At 39.3% G+C, this 16830-nt stretch overlaps 1 protein-coding gene across 1 annotated transcript in view; it reads left to right on the top strand.

Moving 5' to 3' along the window:
- The window catches only part of SPOCK3 (SPARC (osteonectin), cwcv and kazal like domains proteoglycan 3), a 434386-nt gene that overhangs the window by 162912 nt on the left and 254644 nt on the right, over positions 1-16830 (top strand). The window contains exon 4 of the mRNA XM_073805699.1: positions 5325-5439. Within this exon, the coding sequence (XP_073661800.1) occupies positions 5325-5439 (115 nt within the window). The remainder of the gene's footprint in view (positions 1-5324; positions 5440-16830) is intronic.

Genomic DNA, 16830 nt, shown 5'->3' with positions numbered 1-16830 from the left:
TCCAGTTAAAGGGTTGAGTCTGTGGCGAGCACGTAGGTTATGTGGTGTCATGTGTGCTGAAATGCAACACTGCACTTTAGGAGCACAATGAAAAGAACGAAATTTTGCTATTTGCAGTAACATGGGTAAGTCAGACAAAGAAACGCTTATATGTGGAATCTAAAAAATACCACAAACTAGTTAATATAACAAAAAAGAGACAGACTCTCGGATACAGAGAACAAACTAGTCGTTACTAGTGGGCAGGGGAGTAAGAGGTACAAGCTATTAGGTATAAGTTACAAGTATATATTGTACAGCACAGGGAATATAGCCAGTATTTTATGATAATTATAAATGGAGAGTAACCTTTAAAAATCGTGAATCACTTGTTGTACACTTGTAACAATCAAATGTTGTAGACTTGTAACTTATATAATATAAATCAACTATACTTCAGTAATAAAAGGAGAAAAAAAATATCAGTTAAGTCCTCAGGTTAGTTCATATCAATGAGAAAGATTTTTGAATTATTAGATTATTATTATTAGATTAGTAGATGAAGAAAAGAACATAACCAAGTGAATTGAACACACTAGCTGAAATCTTCCTAGGTGTGGCTTTACTGGGTGATTGAGAGAAAGTTAAAAACACTAATGCAGGATAGAATAGGATTAGGTAATTTGAAAAAGATGGAAAGGGGCTTCCCTAGTAGCGCAGTGGTTGAGAGTCCTCCTGCTGATGCAGGGGACATGGGTTCGTGCCCCGGTCTGGGAAGATCCCACATGCCGCGGAGTGGCTGGGCCCATGAGCCATGGCTGCTGAGCCTGTGCGTCCGGAGCCTGTGCTCCGCAACGGCAGAGGCCACAGCAGTGAGAGGCCCGCGTACCGCAAAAAAAAAAAAGAAAGAAAAAGATGGAAAGAACGGAGCGCAGCCGGACATGGTTTTATCCAGCCTCTAAGATACAGGATTGGTTGTGATCCATGGGCTTCAGCCAAGAGGAAAATGGTTGTGTCATTGTTGTGATTTCAAGAATAAAATCTCAGGCATCTGTATTTATAGCCTGTGATGTTTTATAGTTGTAAGCTGCCAACAATGTGAGTTCTACTCAAAAGTACAGATGGTTAAAATCACATGCACAGAAAGTGTCGTCTTCTTGTTGCAGATTCTCCGTACGGGCTTCCTCATGTTCACTTTCTGTTATATTTTCCATCTCTTGACAAAGGCTCCTGCTCTTTCATTTGATCATTTATGTAAAGTTTTATGCCAAACTTGCATTAAATTCTTTTTCATGTGCTGTATTTGTTCTGATAATTTCCTTCTCACTCTATATCAATTTTTGAGTTCTGATCTATCTTATTAAATAGATATAACATAAGAGGGTCATGGAACTTTTGAAAATTACCTAATGTGGGCTGTATAAGGTAAAGAAAACTGAAAGAAATAACTAACTATACCATTCAAAGTACAATTAGATTAGATTAACCGTGATAGTTTTATATGTACTATATAGTGTTTTATTTGAGTGGAAACATTCCTTTTTTAGAATGATGTCCTAGATTAACTATATCAACAATGAATATATGACATGTACGTTTACAAGGCACAGTTGTAGGTGCAATGTCATTGTTTAGTTGTTAGACAGAATTCTTTAATTTTAATCAATATTTAAAAGTCATATTAATAATTAAAAATCAAAATAGACTGAGGACTAGAAATAGCTCAAGACATTTTTAATGTGTACTAAGTTATTGTATGTTTTTCTTTTACGTTGTCCAACAAGAAATCGTATGATTCCAAGGTATTCCAAGGTATAATAGTTTTTAAATTAGTGGCAGTTTAAACTGTGACGGTATAATGAGAATGTCCCAGAAATTTGCATTTTCATACTGAACAAAGAATGCTTAATGTTTTATAGGGAATAAAATAATATAGTTTATCTTAATTTTTGATACTACTTAGAAATTAAGAGAAAATATAGTTGAGCTAATCATTGCTTGTCAGAAGGTGTTTTGCTTAGACTGGAGGAAATGGGAGATTTGTGTTGCAAATACATGTGTTTAATGTCTTGACCATTTTATCGGATTGCCCAAAAAGTTCATTTGGGTTTTTCCGTAAGATCTTTTTGGCCGACCCAACATCATGCTATGTCTGTTAGGGAATATTTTATCAATATATGTGTTCATATTCTTTATTTTAAACTTCATGTTTGTTTGAAATCTCAAATAAAAGTTTTACACAGATAGACTTTGTATTTTTTTTTATAAATTTATTTTACTTATTTATTTTTGGGTGCGTTGGGTCTTCGTTGCGGTGCAGGGGCTTCTCATTGTGGTGGCTTCTCTTGTTGCGGAGCTCGGGCTCCAAGCGCGTGGGCTTCAGTAGTTGTGGCTCGCGGGCTGTAGAGCGCAGGCTCAGTAGTTGTGGTGCACAGGTTCAGTGACTCCGCGGCATGTGGGATCTTCCCGGACCAGGGCTCGAACCCGCGTCCCCTGCACTGGCAGGAGGATTCTTAACCATTGCGCCACCAGGGAGGCCCTATACTTTGTATTTTTAAAGGAAGAAAATATGTATCTATCTATATCTGTCTATATGCAATATATATATATACACATATATCTTTATATACATATTTCATTGGATTCATTGATTGTCAAAATGAACCCATTTATTTAGGTTATTGACTAAATATGCCTAAGATTTAACATATTCGTAAAACTAAGTTCTATTCATACACCACATATTAGCTCTAGTTTACCTACGTTTGTCTACAAAAGACTGGCTCAAATCTACGTTTCATGTCCAGTGAAAAGCCCAGGGTCCTCCCAGATACTTTTTAAGATTCCAAATGCACATTCCTCTGGTCACCCTGGCTTTATTCTTTTACGTGCACTGGAATTTTATTTTCAGCTTGCTGTGTTTCCTGGATTCTCTCTCTCAACTTTGACCTGTACCCAAACTGGACACTCAGCCTTTTCCTTATCTATACCAACTCCCTCTCTGGCCTCCGCCCCATAATAAATCACAACAAAATATCACTAAGCATCACCAATAGAGATCACCAATAGCTGTATTATTTAAGCTAGAGACAAGGTGTCAACAACACAATGCCTGTCAACTAGTGAATGGACAAGTAAATGTAGAATAGCCACGCAATGGAATATTATTCAGCAACATGAAAGAATGAAGTAAGGATGCAGCTATAACATGGTTGGACCTTGAAAACATTGTTCTAAATGAAGGAAACCACTCAGAAAAGACCACATATTATATGATTCCATTTGTATGAAATCTATAGAGACAGAAAATCGATTAGCGAGTGCCCACTGTAGGTGGTTGTCATAGGTTGGGAGAATAAGGGTGATAACTAAAGGGTATGGTTATGTTTTTGAGGTGATAATACTATTCTAAAATTGATTAATAGTTTTACAAATACTGAAAAACCATTGAATTAATTTTTATTAAAATATAATTGACCTAAAATATTATATTTGTTTCAGGTGTACAACATAGTGCTTCAGTATTTCTGTACATTATAAAATGAGCACCTCAGTAAGTCTAGTTACCATATGTCACTGTACAAAGTTATTACAATACTGTCGAGGCTATTCCCTATAAGGTTCCTTACATCCTGTGCCTTACTTACTTTGTAACTAGAGGTGTGTACCTCATTTCATGCTCTCCACTCATCCCCCCACACCCCCTCCCCTCTGGCAACCACCAGCTTATTCTCTGTATCTATAAGCCTATTTCTGTTTATGTTTGTTCATTTGTTTTGTTTTTTAGATTCCACATATAAATGTAATCATACAGTGTTTGTCTTTCTCCATCTGACTTATTTCACTGAGCATAATAACCCTCCAGGTCCATCCATGTTGCTGCAAATGGCATTATTTCATTCTTTTTTATGGCTGAGTAATATTCCATTATATATATGTACCACATCTTCTTTATCCATTCATCTGTCAGTGGACACTTAGGTTGCTTCCACGTCTTGGCTATTGTAAATACTGCTGCAGTGAACATAGGGTGGCATAGATCTATTCAAATGTGTGTTTTTGTTTTCTTTGGATAAATACCCAGGAGTGGGATTGCTGGATCATACGGTAGTTCTATTTTTAGTTTTTTGAGAAACCTCCATACTGTTTTCCACAGTGGCTGCACCACTTTACATTCCCACCAACAGGGCACAAGGGTTCCCTTTTCTCTACATGCTCTACCGGTACTTGTTTTTTATTGCGTTTTGGGTAACAGCCATTCTGACAGGGGTGAGGTGATATCTCATTGTGGTTTTGATTTACGCTTCCCTCATGATTATCGATGTTGAGCATCTTTTCACGTGCCTGTTGACATCTGTATGTCTTCTTTGGAAAATGTCTGTTCAGGTCTTCTGCCCAACTTTTCATTGGGTTGTTTGTTTTTTGATGCTGAGTTGAATGACGACCCCTGGGCTAGGGAGCCCTTTGAGGGGCTCAGATCCCTTGCTCCTTGGGGAGAACCTCTGCAATTTTGATTATCTTCCCGTTTGTGGGGTTCCAACACAGGGGTATGGGTCTTGACTATGCTGCAGATTTTAAAATTTAAAAGAATGTATCATATAGTAAACCAAATCTTAACTAAAATTTAAACTTTAAAAGAATAAATCATATAGTATGTGAGTTATATTGCAGTAAAACTGATATTAAAAAAAAAAACACACAGCAACAAATTACACAGTTTTGTGTTGGCAGCCACCGAGATAGAGGTTTTTTTCTGGAGATACAGTAGTTCAGATGTCAGGCACAAACACTTTAAAAATGAAAATACATCTCATTTCCTACCATGATGCCCTCAGGCAGCCCCGCATACAGCTGTAGACTTTTCTTGGGGATCCCAAGACTCTAATGTCGACTGACACCCTTTTGGGTTTCAGCCTTTTTTTCTGCCCACCTGCATCCATCCAGGAAAAGCGGAAGTATAATTTATAATTCCTCACTGATACAAATATTGCAGCAACACACCCTACCTTCATTTCTCTACCTTGAATGCTTAGAAGGCAGTAGCAACTACAGAGAGTTTTGGTTGTAAAGTTTCTGTTTTGATCACACATCGTCTGATCACAGGGGTTTGTGCATTTCAGCTTCTGAACAGAATGGATGAGACTAAACTACAAATCTCTGTTGACTCTGTGTTACGTGAGTGGAAGCAAAAGTACCTCTTAATAGAGGAAAAACGTGAACAAAATACACAGCTGAACGCTCTGTAAATTCCCTGAACAAATTGTGTTTGATGAGATTAGAACCTCCATTGTACAGAAACTTATTTTAATGTTTTCTGTGCAATCTCTTTCTTTTTTTTTTTTTAGCTCTAGACCCGACTAAAGACCCGTGCTTAAGGCTGAAATGTAGTCGCCACGAAGTGTGCATTGTTCAAGGTTCTCAGACCGCAGTCTGCGTTGGTCAGCGGAGGCTCACGCACAGGTAACCTCGTAAACTCAGTCCCACTGACTGAATGGTTTTGTACCAGAAGTTACTGCAGAGTATAAATGTTTGGCAACGTCTGCTAAGCTTTTATCCAGAGTTTATTGAAACAGTTGTAAAACCTTGGCTAATACAATCATGATTCACTTGGGTTAAACATTGTTATCAGTCAGAATTACTCTAGATTATAGAATTTAGGCATATACTGTTAGAAAAAAGAGGGTTTTGTGAAGATTGCGTTAGAGGGCTATATCTGCATACTTATACTTTTTTCAAGTTTAAGGAAAGTACAGTTTGGGTATCTTCTAAGTATTTCTGCATACGCCAACCCAAAAAGTCCTGTATCCCTCAGGGGAGAGTCAAGAACAAAGTTAATAGGAAAAAAGAGTGAATGATTGATGTTCATTAAAAATAAAAGATGAAAAGTCACAAATAGAGGTCTGGGTCTTCAAGGAATCAGTGGTACTGCTGAAGCCCTGGGGTCTGTTCCCTGAAGGCTGACACAAAATCCCAAGAGGAGAAGAGAGTGTTTAAATATCTTATGTCAAGATCAGCACTGCTTCTGTCGGGTAGGTTGCATGTGGAGAGGTGCCAGTAATTTAGAAACAGGATGTGGACTTTGGTGCTGAGTCAGGATGGGAACATGGCCCAAGCCACAAAGTGCAATCACGGGGTAGCTGACCGAGGCGGCAGGTGTGCCCACTCCCTCTGTTACTCTAAAAGGAACTGTCTTTACGAGAACGCTCTCTTCTGTGACAGTGGCTGTGATTCATGTTTTATGTCAAATGAGCAAGAGAATTTCGCTATTTCAGGGGTGTTCAGAGACGAATTGGTTTCTGACTTTAGTGACATCTAAATTGTGTTAGTCAAACATACCAGCGGACCCAGAATAAGAACATCAGAGAGTGATAACGTAAGTAGCAGTTCTAGGAAACAGCCAGCATTTAAGTTTCTTTAATGTTCCTTATCTATAGGAAAGCACTTACACATGAAGCCCCTTATTCCGTGCTGAGTAGATTCACAGGGGTCTTCGTTCCCCTTGCCCAGGCGGTGATGGCTGAACCCAAATACAGGGGCAGGTCAGTGTAGCCGAGATAAGAGTTTTGGGAATGAGTTCACTTGGGACAAAGAATCGTGTCATATCAGTAACTTCCTCGTGGAAGTAATAGAGGGATGGGGGGAAGAGAAGCACAGCATGGGGTGGGGGGGAAAGAGAAGCACAGCATGGGGCCGGGAAGTGTAGGAGCCTCCCAGGAAAGAGCATTTCCTGAAATCAGCGCACTCTGGGCGCTGGGGAGTTACAGGGGGGTGAAGCATTTATCAGGTATTTACCCCCAGGCAATCATGACCTCTCTGTCAGTTTTATAGGAGGACAGCAACACTTTGGGTCAGAAGTTTATTTTTCTCCGTACTTCCTTAGAATTCCAAACAGTTTCTGAATTTCTTGGAGTTCCTATTAATTAGTCATCAAACATTTAAAATATTAGTATGTAAACATACATGTAGGGGTGTGGGAGAGGTGATTTCTACTTGAGAAGTCAGGAGGATGGTGTGGAAATGAATCCCTAAGTTGCAGAGAGTTCATCGCTTCGTTTCATAGAAAAGCAAAACTGTTTCATTGCACATTTCCGGGACCCCGGGGAGGTTTCCATGCACCCACATTTAACACCTTGGGAAAGGCTCTTTTGCCATCTCACCCCAGCTCCCTGAACCCTAGGAGGAGAGCAAGTGAAGACTTCCCAGTTAATAGCATGTCTGGGGCAGAGATGGTCTCCTGACGACCGCTGACCAATGAGCTGGGAGACGCTGAAGTAACTGATGTCACAGAGCCAGGGAGCTTCAGAGCATCCACCCCTGTTTACTGACACCTGTGTCAGTGCCTTTTACCAATGTGCATCTCACTGCTTCTCTGACTTACTGTAAACAGACTTAACTACAGACAAAAAGAAACTTCCTTAACCTGGTAAGGACTCTCAGAGGCCAAGAGCTAAATTTGAGTGTAGGCAGATGAAGCGGCCTGAATCAGGACCACGGCCAGCTCTGCCTGGGCTGCGTGAGGGCTGAGCTTGGAGGAGGTGGGCATCGGAGTGTTTTTGTAAATAGTGTTTAGTCCACTTCTGTTTCCGCTAGAGACTTTAAAAATTGCACTCAGTACACACTATATTCAATAAATAAAAAACTAGTTTCCGAAGAAATGAACTTAATATTTGACGTGCTTTGAGGATGTCGGCACATAGGGAATGTTTACACAGCACTTAGGGAAGGAGGGCTGCCATGCAGTGTGATCAGTTATGTAAATAATCGACTAATGTAAGTAACGTAGAGCTTACGTTGGGGGATTGTGTGTGTTTTGGGGGGTGAGGCATGGAAACAGAGAAAAGGAGCTTAATTCATCAATTTCGGCCATTTACACTGCTTAGGGTAGAAATTCCTACTGTTTTTCATTTATAGGAACAACTTATTGTTTCTTTCCTCGATCTCATGTAAGAGAAGAATGAATCCTTGCCTTATTCCAAAGAGTTCTTCCTAAGCTTTCCGCCTCCCCCCCCCCCCCCCCCACCAACTAGATAGCACACGCTTGTCCCTGTTACCTTAGTGCCCTGGACTTCTCATCCTGTGACACCCACCATGCTGGTGATGAATCATCTAACACCATCTCCTCAATTGACTGGGTATTTCCTGAAAGTGGGTTTGTGTCTTATTCACCACTTTATACTCAGAACCTGGCATACTTACTGGCTCGTGTATATTTTTGTTGAAGAGTGTATTAAAATACCGTTATTTGTAGAACATTTAGAGGAAAAAATGAGTCGTTTGATCAACTGAATTGGTTAGTCTAGATAACCTCAGTCTAAAAGTTGTTTCTGTGCTTATTTGTTGAAGGTGGTCTGGGAAGCGTGTAGAAGTCAGTCAGCAAATGTTTTAAAGTAAATGTATTGAATGATTGAAGCAAATAAGTTATTGCCAGTAAAAAAGGGTGAGGAAGATATGAAATTGTGAGAGAGAGATTAGTCCATAACTGTTTGAAGAAACTGGTAGGTACTCGCCTTAGGTTTGCAAATACCTCAGATAATTGGTAAATATTTCCTTCCTTAGTGCTTTAAATAACATGAATTGTCTTCTGACCAGAGAGACAGCCTGCTTCCAAAGCTCACTCTGTGCTTCACGCTGGCTTTGCAGACGTAGAGCGTTGTCTAAACTTCCACATATGTCGTGTTTAACGTTGTTTTTTTTTTTTGCGGTACGCGGGCCTCTCACTGTTGTGGCCTCTCCCGTTGCGGAGCACAGACTCCGGACGCGCAGGCTCAGCGGCCATGGCTCACGGCCCAGCTGCTCCGCGGCATGTGGGATCCTCCTTGACCGGGGCACGAACCCGTGTCCCCTGCATCGGCAGGCGGACTCTCAACCACTGCGCCACCAGGGAAGCCCTAACGTCATGTGTTTTGACGTTTGTCTCCTGATGGCTTTTTCTGTGAAGAATTGGTCTCAGACCAGCATGAAGCCTGTGTTCTTGTGCTGCTTTCTGTTACTCTTTCCATTTCCATCACTGTGAAACCAAATAGTTTTATGAACAGTGAGAAAGCACATGGACTGCAGCACGCTTTCCACGATGGCAGCATAGCCAGTTGTGTAGGGGGTTTGATATGAAGTGTGTGCTGGCTTCCCAGGTATGGCTCTGATCCCATTTCACGTTGTTACTCTGGGGAAGAGCTCCCAGTATTTAGGTAGCTAAGGGTTTTGTTCCCTAGTGTTTGTGGGTTGTGAACAGGGGTCCAGGGTTTGCATATTGTGAGCAGAGCCCGGGGCTTTTGCTCCTTTGCTGCCTGTACAGCTGCTGGTGATTAGCACTATTTCTAGATCAGTGTTCTGGGCTTCAATCGATGCTGCTGGTATTAAAAAAAAAAAAAAATGGTTTGGCAAAATAAGCAAGGAGCAAGGTTGAAGAAGTTGTTGCAGGACAGAACCAGCCCTGTTAATTTCTGTTTCATTTACACCAAAGGTTGAAAATAAAATCAGTAAGGAAATGCTTTTGGCCTCGTAAGAAGGCATTAAATCAAAGAATAGTGAAGCTAGTTTAAAATGCTCCTTATCCAAAATAGATGTCAAAAGAGAGTGAATCCTAAAGCTCCTCTATTTTAACGATATACTTTTGGAATTCATAGTTTTAATGACCTTATTTAAAAGAAGATCGAATTCCTTTGGGTAATTATTAAATGCATGGCTATGGTATTTATATTTCCATTGCTATACTATTGAGGTATTTATGATGGGAGGATTCAATCTCAAGGCGTAAGTTTAGCAGAATCCCCAAAATATTTAAACTGAATTGAACTTACCATAACTATTTTGAATTAATGACCCTCTATGGTACATGAAGGCATTGATATTGTTCTTAGGGAGAGTGAAATCCAACGTTTATTTCAAACTTAACGTGTGCAAAGCTCTTCACTAAGTGCCTTAAACTGATTTAGTTTTTACAACAACCCTAGTGTTTTATACCAAAGATTATTGTGCCCATTATACAGAAACAAAAGCTGAAGCCCAGAGATTCTGGGTATTCTGCCTGAGATTACTCGTATAGACAGAGAGAGAGGGAGAGAAATAGGGCAGATTTAAGATTTGAAATCATGTCTACCTTTTTATATAAGCATTCCTTTTTTATAATAAATGGACTTTAATTGTGTTTTTGGACAGATGTTTATGTAACTCATGGAGTATCTCCATGAATCTCTTTGGTTAGAATAGAGACCGTTGGCAACACCGTTTTGTTAACAGACTTTATTTTTCAGAGCAGTTTTCAGTTTACAGCAAAATTGGACAGAAGTTAGAGAATTTCCCACGTGCCCCCTGCCCCACATGTGCACAGCTTCCCCACTGTCACCACTCCCATCAGATGGGACATTTGTTACCATTGTAAACCTACACTGACACGTCAGGGTTCCCCAAAGTCCACAGCTCATATTACTTTATAATATTAATTGCATTTAAGAAACAGGTCATAATATTTTGAATACTACAGTGAATTCGTGTGACGTTGTTTGATTCCTCTGTTTAAGACACAGATAATAGCTAAACTTCATAGTGTTTCATTTATGTCTGGAACTTTTCTAAAGATATACATATTATATATAATGTATATTTGTGTGTATATGTATGTATGTAGTTGCATACAGACACATGTATGCATAACTAATTTAATTTCACAACAGTGATGTGACGTGAAGTGGGTTACAGTTACTACCTCATTTTATTCATGGAAAAAGCTGAGACACAGAATTTATAGAATTTGCTCAAGTGATAGATTTGGACATTGAACCTGGCGATTGAGGTTCCGGAATTTATTCTCTTAATTATTATGCTGTCTTTTGAAACATACTATTTAATATTGATAAAGCATTTCTATAACCGAGGCATTCTTCTAAGCATTATGGAGATAACTCATTCTATCTTAAAACAATCCTACATTCCTTTACAAAAATCTCTGGCTAACGACCGCCTGATATATAGTTTCTCAGCATATTTTAATGCACATCCTTTATTGCTGAAAATGCAGTTCTTTGGTTCTCCTTTTTTCTGATATCAGCCTCCAGAGCCACTTGGGAATTGCTTAGAAGAAGAAAATTGAATTTGTTAGACTGTCCATTTACATCAGTCCACATGATTTGGTCAAGTTTTACTTCAGATGTTCCCCATCACACAAACAGAAAGCACATTTCTCAGATATAGAACTGAGTAACATTGACAGTACTTTTTAAGTGCACAGCACTCATGTCATTACTGTGATATCATTTCCTCCTGTTGAAAGTCTGACGTCCTCAGGTAGCCCCTTCTGACTTGACTGGGCAGCTTCCTAGCCCTTGGGGCAGGGGGCAGCCCTGTCAGACAGGAAACTCTCTGTAGGGATGTTTCAGGACACACACCTGAGCCAGACTGCCTGCCTTCACGGTCTCACCTCCTCTACTTGGCTGTGTGACATTGGGCAAGTCACTTTAACCTCTGTGTTTCAGTCTCTTCCTCTGTCAAGAAGGAATGAGCAAAATTGTACTTTCTGATGATGTTTGAAGGATTAATGAGTTAATATACAAAAACAGTTAGAACAGTACCTGATCTAAAGTGGGCGGGCATAATATAAGGGTGAGCTGCTGCTACTTTTTCCTAAACATGTTGTGTATTTTGTAATCATAGACTTTCATTATGTCTGAGTTTTTCCCTAGTTAAATGTTCTGCCCATCTCTTCCCTTATTTTTCTGGCATATTCTCCAATCTGCAGAAGCTTTTAGCGTTAATGGTGTGTAATTTGAAACTAGACTGGCTGGCTTTGAGGTCTGATAGAGGATGACTCTGAACACATTAAAGTCCCCAAGACTCAGTTTTCCTGTTTGTAAGACAGACATGATAATTATGCGATCTATGCTTTTGTGAGAATTAAAGACATCATTTATGTACAGCTCTTTTCACAATGTAAGCACTCAGTAAACGTTAACGATTGAGAAATCTCAATTCGGCTTTCTCCCACATGCCTCCCCGCCCAAGGAAGAATCAAACTCTCCTTTATGACTGTGTCCATAGCACATTAGAAACAGTTTTAATCTCCCTGCATTATGGTTGTTTGTGTTTGTATTTAATAGGTAAAGGTTGAGTTGCTGTTGTATGTGAGAACATTGGGTGGCTCCCGTCATGAGGGTGGGAGATGAAGATTCCTTTCTACTTCGTGTAAAAGGACGTGCGTGATGTCGTTGTTGGGGATGGAGAGGATGGACATGATGGAATATGTGAGGACGGCTGCTTAGAGGGAAGAGCCAGGCGTCAGCGCTCCCGACAGCTGTTAGGTGCTGTCACATGGACAGCCTTGCTGCCTTCAATGATTTTTCTGGTTCATGTCATTTACCGCTGCCTGTTTCCCCATTCCCAGTGAAGAGAGACTTCAGACCAGGAAGCCCAGAGTACACGAGCGGGTCCCCTGGCCTAGGACCTCCTGGGCTGCTTGGGGCAAAGTCACCTGTGATGGCCTCGGCATGTCCTCTGTGTCCTTTCCGAGGGCTGGAAGCCCAGTGGGCAGCCCCGGGCATGGGGAATGGAAGGAGTTCGTTCATGCACAAGCCCTTTTCTCTGCCATCCGTTCTGGCTCCCTGACAGTCTCTTATACAAGGAAAAGAGTAAGAATTGGGGAAAAGTGCACTGAAGGAAGATTCAAATATTGCTCGATGAAGTACAGTTTGCAGAATAGACCAGAGAATAGTGAGGCCCTTGGAGAGAGGTAATTCATGAAGAAGGTAAGTTTTAGGGATGTACCTTAGGTGGATCTTAGGATCTCCTAAACCCATGTCCTTTAGTGATGGGGATTAAGAGTCTCAGATTCAAAGTCCAATTACATTAATTAGATTTCTGAATTATAGGAAGAGAGAGAATTACACAGGCCAAATAGCTGCTTTTTACATTAAACAAATATCCCATCCTTTTGTCTACAAGGAGGTTAAAACTGTCTATTATTTTTATTTTTCTAGATAGAAATCTATTTCTATATTGTCATAATTTACTATTTTGAAGGAACTGGAAAAAAACCATGACTGTTTATTAGTTAAATGTAAAAAAGTAGGAAAATACTTTACAAAAATGGTATAATTGACACCAACTTGAACATTTTCCTTGAACTCTTATGAAAACAATATGTGGGAAGGGAACCCCTTTAAAAGATGGAAAAGGGGGTACACAGTGCCCGCTCCCTCCCAAGAACCCTCAGTCTGCTCCTGCCCTTCCAGAAACTTCCTACACACACAAATCCATACAAACACAATTATCTCCTAATGGGGGTGTTTTATGCATATTGTTGTGCTGTGTTTTCCTAACTTAATATGTTTTTCACATTTGCAACTCAGCATATGCATCTTACTCCTTTGAATGGCCGTAAAAATCCTTGACACGTATGCACCACAATTTATTTACCCAATATCTCATTGATGGACATTAGGGTTAGCCCTAGCTGTTCCTCTTATACTGTTACTTACCGCACTCTGTGGCGTGCATCTTTGTGTCCACATGTGCATATTTTGACCATAAATTCCTAACAATTGAGTTGCTAAGTCAAAGGGAATGTATGTTTAACTCGTGACAGATGTTGCCAACCGGCCCACAAAGAAATTGTATCAGTTTCTCTACTTCAAGCAATATATGCTGGTGCCTGTTTATCACACCCTTGCCAGTACAAAATACTGTTTAAATATTAGTAATTTAGAAGTTTCGATTGTTATGATTTATTCTTGACTTTAAACTGGTTTATATAAAATCACATGATCCTATCAATAGATGCAAAAGAAGCATGTGACAAAATCCAACACTCATTCATAATAAAAACTTTCAGTAAACTAGGATTAGAGGTGAACTTTCTCTGCTTGATAAAAAATATCTACAAAAAACCGACAGCTAACATCATATTCAATGGAGAGAAACTTGAAGTTTGCCCACTAAGATCAGTTGCAAAGCAAGGCTCTCCCCTCTCACCAATCCTTTTCAACATCATATGGTAAGTTCTAGTTAATTTGAAAATAACAAAAAGGAAGTAAGTGTGTACATATTGGTAAGGAAGAAATCAAACTGTCTTTGCAGGTGAAATGGTCATCTGATATAGAAAATATGAAAGAATTGACCAAAAAACCCTGCTAGAACTAATAAGCAATCACAGCAAGGTTGAAGGATACACAGTTAACGTACAAAGTTCATTTCATCGCTATATTCCAGAAATATACAAGTGGAATTTGACCTTAAAAATAAAATAATATTTTAACAATTTGGTTAAAGTTCTTCCATAGATTAGAGAACTGATGTTGTTGATGTGTCCATACACCCAAAGCCATCTACAGATTCAGTGCAATCATTGAATTCCAGTGGTGTTCTTCACAGAAATAGAAAGAACAATTCTATAATTTGTATGAAATCAGAAAAGACACCAAATAGTCAAAGCAATTTTGAGAAAAAGGACAAAGCCAGAGACATCATGCTTCCTAATTTCAAACTGTACTACAAAGCTATAATAATTAAAACAGCATGGTACTGACATAAACGTGGACATATAGACCAATGGAACAGAACAGAGAGCCCAGTAATGAACCCCTGCATACACAGTCAACTAATATTTGACACAGGAGTCAAAAACACTCAATGGAGAAAGAACAGTTTCTTCAATAAATGGTTCTGGGAAAACTGGATAACCATATACAGAAAATGATACCGGACCACTTACAAAAATTAACTCAAACTGTATTAATTAAACATAGATCAGATACTGTAGAGCTCCAAGAAGAAAACAGGGAAGAAGCTCCTTGAATTGGTCTTGACAATGCTATTTTGCATATGACACAAAAGGCAAAAGCAATGAAAGCAAAAATGGGACTACACCAAGCTAAAAAGCTTCTGCACAGGAAAAGAAACCATCAACTAAATGAAAAGGCAACCTACAGAATGGGAGACATATTTGCAAACCACATATCAGATAAGGGGTTGTTATCCAAAATATATAAAGAACTCATACAAGTCAATAACAAAAAAAAATCTGATTTAAGAATAGGCAGAGGACCTGTCTAGGCATTTTTTCAAAGAAGACATACGAATGGTCAGTAGACACATAAGATGCTCAGCATCACTAATCATCAGGGCAATGCAGATCAAAACCATAATGAGATAGCAACTCATACCTGTCAGAATATCTGTTATCAAAGAGACAACAAATAACAAGTGTTGGTGACGATGTGGAGAAAAGGGAACCCTCGTACACTGTTGGTGGGAATGTAAACTGGTCCAGCCACTGTGGAAAACAATATGGAGGTTCCTCAAAAAATTAAAAATAGATCTACCATATTATCCTGCAATCCCACTCCTGGGTATGTATCCAAAGGAAATGAAAACAGGAGTTTGAAGAGTTATATATATTACCATGTCTATTGTAGCATTATTCTCAATAACCAAGATTCGGAAACAACCTAAGTGTCCATCAGTGGCTGAATGGATGAAGACATTGTGGCATATATATATATACACAATGAGATATTATTCAACCATAAGAAAGAAGGAAATCCTGCCATTTGCAGCAATATGAAGGGAGCTTGTGGACATCATGCTTATTGAGATAAGCCAGACTGAGAAAGACAAATATTGCATGATATCACTTATATGTGGAACCTAACAAAGCTGAAATCATAGAAACAGAGCATAGAATGGTGGTTCCCAGTGGCTGGCAGTTGGGGGAACTTGGGGAGATGTTGGTCCAAGGGTACCAACTTGAAACTAGAAGATGAATGAGTCTTGGAGACTGAATGTACCACGTAGTGATTACTGTCAACAATGATGTGTTATGTACTTCAAAATTGCTGAAAGACTAGACCTTAGAAGTTTTTGCCACAAACAAGAAATGATAGTTTCCTGATGTATAGAGGTATGAAAGTTTCAGTGGCAATCCTGTTGCAGTATATAAAATGTATCAAATCAACTCATTGGATACCTTCAACTTACACAGTATTATCTGTAAGTTATATCTCAATATAAACAAAACAGTACCATTAACATTGGTGCCCCCAAAATGAAATACTTAAGGAATAACCTAACAAAATGAGTGTAATATGTATATGAGGAAATCTACAAAAGTGTTGAAAGAAATCAAAGAAGAACAAAATAAATAGATATTCCACGTTCATGTGTAAGAAGACTTGATATTGTCAAGATGTCAGTTCTTCCCAACTTGATCTACAGATTCAATTCAATTCCAGTCAAAATCCCAGCAAGTTATTTTGTGGATATGACAAACCGATTCTAAGTTTATGTGGAGAAGCAAAAGACCCAGAATAGCCAACAAGATATTGAAGGAGAAGGACAAAGTAGGAGGCCTGACAGTACCTGATGTCAAGACTTAGAATAAAGCTGCGGTAATCAAGACAGGGTGGTTTCGGGGAAAGAATAGACAAAGAGATCAGTGGAACAGAATAGAGAGCCCTGTGGCAGACCCACGTAAAGGTAGTCAGCTAATCTTTGACAAAGGAGCAAAGATGGTCTTTTCAACAAATGGTGCTGGAACAACTGGACATCCACATGCAAAAAATGAATGTAGACACGGACCTTATATCTTTCACAAAAATAAACTCATAATGGACCACAGATCTAATGGAAAACACAAAGCTGTTACATTCCTATAAGATAACAAAGGAGAAACCTAGACGACCTTAGGTACGGCACCGCCTTTTGATATATAACATCAAAGACACAGTCTATGAAAGAAATAAAGGATAAGGTGGACTGCATGACAAGTAAAAACTTCTGCAAAAGACAATGTCAAGAGAATGAGAAGACAAGGCACAGACTGAAAAAATATCGTTGGAAAAGACACATCTGATAAAGGACTGTTAT

Source organism: Tursiops truncatus, chromosome 6, assembly GCF_011762595.2.
Source record: "Tursiops truncatus isolate mTurTru1 chromosome 6, mTurTru1.mat.Y, whole genome shotgun sequence".
NCBI lineage: Eukaryota > Metazoa > Chordata > Mammalia > Artiodactyla > Delphinidae > Tursiops > Tursiops truncatus.
This window is presented reverse-complemented; position numbering and strand designations above follow the sequence as displayed.